At 38.2% G+C, this 4,993-nt stretch overlaps 1 protein-coding gene across 1 annotated transcript in view; it reads right to left on the bottom strand.

Moving 5' to 3' along the window:
• LOC138150739 (keratin, type I cytoskeletal 24-like) overlaps nt 1–4,669 on the bottom strand; it is a 7,710-nt gene extending 3,041 nt beyond the window's left edge. The window contains exons 1-5 of the mRNA XM_069074183.1: nt 4,112–4,669; nt 3,084–3,166; nt 2,132–2,288; nt 1,734–1,895; nt 1,501–1,626 (exon numbers count right to left, since the gene is read on the bottom strand). Coding sequence (XP_068930284.1) covers nt 1,501–1,626; nt 1,734–1,895; nt 2,132–2,288; nt 3,084–3,166; nt 4,112–4,669 — 1,086 coding nt within the window. The remainder of the gene's footprint in view (nt 1–1,500; nt 1,627–1,733; nt 1,896–2,131; nt 2,289–3,083; nt 3,167–4,111) is intronic.
• Between the last annotated feature and the right edge of the window lie 324 nt (nt 4,670–4,993).

Raw genomic sequence — 4,993 nt, 5'->3', positions numbered from 1 at the left:
AAAGAAAGGGAATGAGCATTCATATACTGACTGCAGTATACCAGGCACCGTGTTAAGTGAAATTTTAAAAATCTCATTTGATCTTCAAAACCTATATTGAATTACTTCTCTTCCCATTGGGGGTGGGTGAGGATGGGAGAAGGGAGAGAATCCGGAACTCAAAGTTTTAAAAGAAAATTAAAAAAAAATTGTTTTTACATGCAACCAGGAAGTAAGATATACAGGCAATGGGGTATAGAAATCCATCTTGCCCTACAAGAAAGTAAGGAGGGGATGGGGGGATATAAGAGAGGTCAGATTGGGGAAAGGGGTATTCAGTATGTTTGGATCTTGGGGTGGGGGTAGGGGAGAGATGGAGAGAAAATTTGTAACTCAAAATCTTGTGGAAATGAATGTTGAAAACTAAAAACAAATAAATTCATTTGATCCTCAAGAAAACTGCAAGGGAGGAGCTATTATTGACCTCATTTTATAGTTGAGGAAACAAAGGTAAACAGAGGTTATTATTATTATTGTTACAAATAATAATAATACTTGTAGCTAACATTTATATAGTGCCTGAAGGGCAGCCACATGGTACAGTGGATAGAGCACGTGTCTGGAGTCAGGAAGACATCTTCCTGAGTTCAGAATGGGCTTGTATATGTGTAAGCTGCATGATTCTATTTGCCCCAATTCCTCATCTGTAAAATGGGGATACACAGGAGAAGGAAGTGGCAAACCACTCCAGTGTCTTTGCCAAGAAAAACCCTGGACATAGTCCAGGGGGAGTCAGACACAACGACTGCAAGGGATTCTATGAGGTAGAGGTGAAGTCCTGTGCAAAAAGCTGGAGGCAAGAAGTCAAATGTTATGCTCAGAAAACAGAGAGCAGGCCCAGTTAGAATGCAATATAGAGTATGTGAAGGAATGTAATATGGTGTAAGATCGGAAATGATTATGAAGGGCCTGAAATGCCAGGCTGAAAATTTTCCCCTAGAGATAACTAGGAACTGTTGTGATAGCCTATAGTACTGACTGCATGTTAAAATTTTAATGATAAATATAATTGTATATAACATACAATTAATTATGTATGTGTTACATAATATATAAATATGTTATGGTTATATAGTTATATACCATTAATGTAATATACAAAATATAATAAAATACATATAATAGAAAATATAAATATATTATTTATAACAAACATTTAGTACATCATATAATTGTATATAATACAAGAAAATATATATTTTTATACAATTATATATAATTGTATAATTTAATTATAGTAGTTTTTTACATTTCTCTTGTATATACAAGTTCCTTTTTGTGCTACCTAGCAGGGCTTTTTTGGCAAAGTGAATATCACCAATACAAAAATTGTGTTCTCCCAAAGTTTTCTTAATCGGTTTGAAAAAGAAGCAAGCATTTATTAATCACGTGTGGTGTGCCAGATACTGTGCTAAACTTGCAGATATTATGTCTTTTGAAAAGCCACTCTCATGTACGCACCATAGCCAGTTGGGATTGAAGCTCAATTTCAAGACCTTGAAGAGTTCTTTTCAGCTCTGTTATCTCAGTTTTGGCTGAGTTGGCTGCCCCGGCATTGGTAGAGATCTGGGCTTGCAGGGAGGCACTCTGGAGATGAAAATGAAAAGTAGGTGGAGGACTTTGCCACAGAAGTGCTAAGAGTAGCTCGTTTGGCTTATGATTTGGGATCCCAGGGAAACCTGGGGTCGCTTTACCTGCTTATTGAACTGCTCCTCGGCTTCTCTCCGGTTTTGCTCAGCCAGGTCTTCATACTGCGCTCTCATGTCGTTCAACAGCTTAGTCAGATCAATGCCTGGGGCAGCGTTCATTTCCACTGTCACATCACCTCCAGAGGATCCCTGCATGCTCTTCATTTCCTAGCAGGAGGAAGGAAAAACCATTGGGAGCAAGAATGTAATAAATTACTTCTAAAATACAGTTGCTCATAGTGTCAAAATATTGAAAACTAGAGCAATGTAGTAAGTCCCCTCTTATGTAGTCTTTGATAAGATGCCCAAAGAGCAATCAAGTGGATATTTTACTATTAAGTAAGTGATTAGGGAATTGTTTTAAAAAGTGAGAGTTGGTTTAATTCAGTGGACCATGTCCATACCTCCTCATGATTCTTCTTGAGATAAGCCAGTTCTTCAGTAAGGCTTTCAATCTGCATCTCCAGGTCAGATCTGGTCATAGTCAGATCATCCAGGACCTTGCGCAGGCCATTGGTATCAGTTTCAACACTTTGTCTGAGATACAGTTCATTTTCATACCTGAAAAGGGTTGTAGGAATAAATTACTATTAGCTGTATTAGTCACTTTTTTAGGTCTAACAAAAATTTTGTTTGGGATGACAATAGAAATTAATATGGAATCTAATTAATAATATTTTATCTTTATGTAGTACTTTTCTTTTGCACTGGGCCCATGATTTTATTGGTACAGGGAATTTCCTGGTGAGGAAACTTCCTCTATCAGTATAGATTGGTACCAGTTCTGTATTTTATAGTCTGGAGTTTTGGGGAATGGTGAAAAGTTTAATGACTTGTCTGTATTGATGCAGCCAATATATATTGGGGCAGGATATGTATCTTACTCTTAGTCCAGCTTTCTATCTATTACATACCGACTGTCATGGCACCTGATACTTTATAAAATATTTTTGCACTATTGGTCACCTCTTAAAGAAGGTCTTCCAATTTAAGTGAAATGCAAAAATAGTACAGGAAGAATTTTGTCTTCAGGGCTTTCTGATGAAAGAAATATATTGTGCTCTAGACCTAAATATCTTTAGATTTTTCCTTCTTCTCAGTGAGAAACATAAGTTTAATATATATCTTCCATGATTATGAAATAACTTCTATAGAAAAAATTTTCTCTTATAGAGTGCCTGTTTCTTTTTAATGTGATTTTTGGTAAAATCATGACTTTTAAAATTGGTGCTTTTTTAAGTGTCTTAAGTATGTGGAATTATGCTCAAGAACTTTTTTTCCATAGCAGAACAAATTAAGGACATTTAACTTTAATTCTACAATAATGCTTAGTTGGAAAGAACTAATTTTTCTTACTTCAGTCTGAAGTCATCAGCAGCCAGTCGGGCATTGTCAATCTGTAGGACGACCCCGGCATTCTCAATAGTGGCAGCAATGATCTAGAAAATAGAAAAAATCATGAGAGAATGAGTCAATTAAAAAAAAGCTACAGTTAGAAGTAGATAGACTAGTCATATTCTAACTTTCACCAGTTTTCTCAGAGTTAAGTTGATGTCAGAATGTGGCTGATAATAGTAGTAGTAACTATGCTACAATTATATTTAGAGAATGCCCTACATATAAAAAGATTATAGGTTTATAGCCAGTAGATATTTTAGAGGTCATTTATTATTATATTATACTTATTTCCCAATAAGAAAGAGATCTGGGGAATGTAGGGACAGAGGTCAATTTCAGAGGAGCTGGTGCAATATATTTCATCTTTCCTGGATGATGGCATTTGTATCTAATGTGACATTGTATCAAAGTGTCACTGCACATTGATTCATACAGAAAATAGTACAAAACGATCATTGCACTTTCCCCAAAATGCTATATACTTTTCCTGGGTTTTCATTGCAGGACTGACTAAAATTGATGCCTGTTGATGAATCTTGGGAAAGCTATTGAAAAGAGACTCCCCGACATTCATATATGAGGCTGATGCTAGGATTCAGTCTTGATTCTAGGATGCCACAGAAGCTCATACATCACAGAAACAATGTTACTCTGGTAGAAATGGTCATGGAATAACTGTAGGTGGATGACTTTGGTCCAGTGTCATCAATCTGAAATGTACATTTTTATCATTGTAACTGGTCACAGTTTAAGTTCCACTCACTCATGAAAAGCAACTCAGTGATGAATAACGAACACAAGATGAGTGGGTTGGTATTCAGGCTTCCTGTCTCTTTGGAATTTAAAAGGTCTGGTATAGCCACAACATGACAAACATTTTCCAGGTGATTCATTAATTTCAATGTTTCACATCAATACATGATCTGAAAAAAGCCTGGCTCTCATACATAAAATATCATGAAATACCCCAGTGTACACTTTCTTACCTGATTCCTCAGATCTTCAATGATTGAATAGTAATGGCTGTAGTCTTTCCCAGATCCAGAATCTCCAGATCCAGGTCCAAATTTATCATACCATTCCTTGATCTTGATCTCCAGATCAGTGTTGGCCTCCTCTAGAGCACGAACCTTGTCCAGGTAGCTAGCCAGGCGATCATTGAGATTCTGCATGGTTTGCTTCTCACTTCCAGAGAGAAGTCCGCCATCACTGGTGCCAAAGCCCCTGCCGCCAGCACCCCCACCAACACCCCCACCATAACTATAAAAGCCTCCACTGGCCCCACCACCAAAGCCAGCACCAGAGCTCGAGCCACCTCCATAGCCTCCCACTCCTGAGCTGCTACTGAACCCACCTCCGAAGCCTGCTCCAAACCCATTGCTGAAGCCTCCTCCCAGTCCACAGCTGCTGGAGCCTCCAAAGCCCCGAGAAGAACTACCGCCTATGCCACATCTGCTGCTACTGCTGAAGCTACTTCCACCACTGGACACTCTGGCACAGCCACTCCCTCTGGCTCGGGAAGAAACCCTAGATAGACAAGACATGTTGCTCCGGTCAATGTTTCTCCCGCCCCAATGTAAGAGAGGAGTGGAAGTGAAGAGTGTATTGATAGAGACAGCTTTTGGGCCTTTATATACAAAGTTTTAGGGTGTTTCTTTTCTGTGTCACATTTTAATCCCAGTTGCCTTTTTCTAATCCATAATTAGATAATTTCTTTTCAGCAAACCAACTTTACTGGCTCCTTTTCTGAAGCTAGGTCAGGGCCTGAGGGTGTTTGCTGTATCAGGAAGGAAAGAGGGTGGAGCAAAGGCAAATTTTTCAGTATTAGACTTTTAATCTTTCTGAAATTCTGATGACCATTCATTTCT

Source organism: Petaurus breviceps, unplaced genomic scaffold (assembly GCF_028583685.1).
Source record: "Petaurus breviceps papuanus isolate PSGF00001 unplaced genomic scaffold, PetGlider_PUasm1.0 90887, whole genome shotgun sequence".
Classification (NCBI taxonomy): Eukaryota; Metazoa; Chordata; class Mammalia; order Diprotodontia; family Petauridae; genus Petaurus; species Petaurus breviceps.
This window is presented reverse-complemented; position numbering and strand designations above follow the sequence as displayed.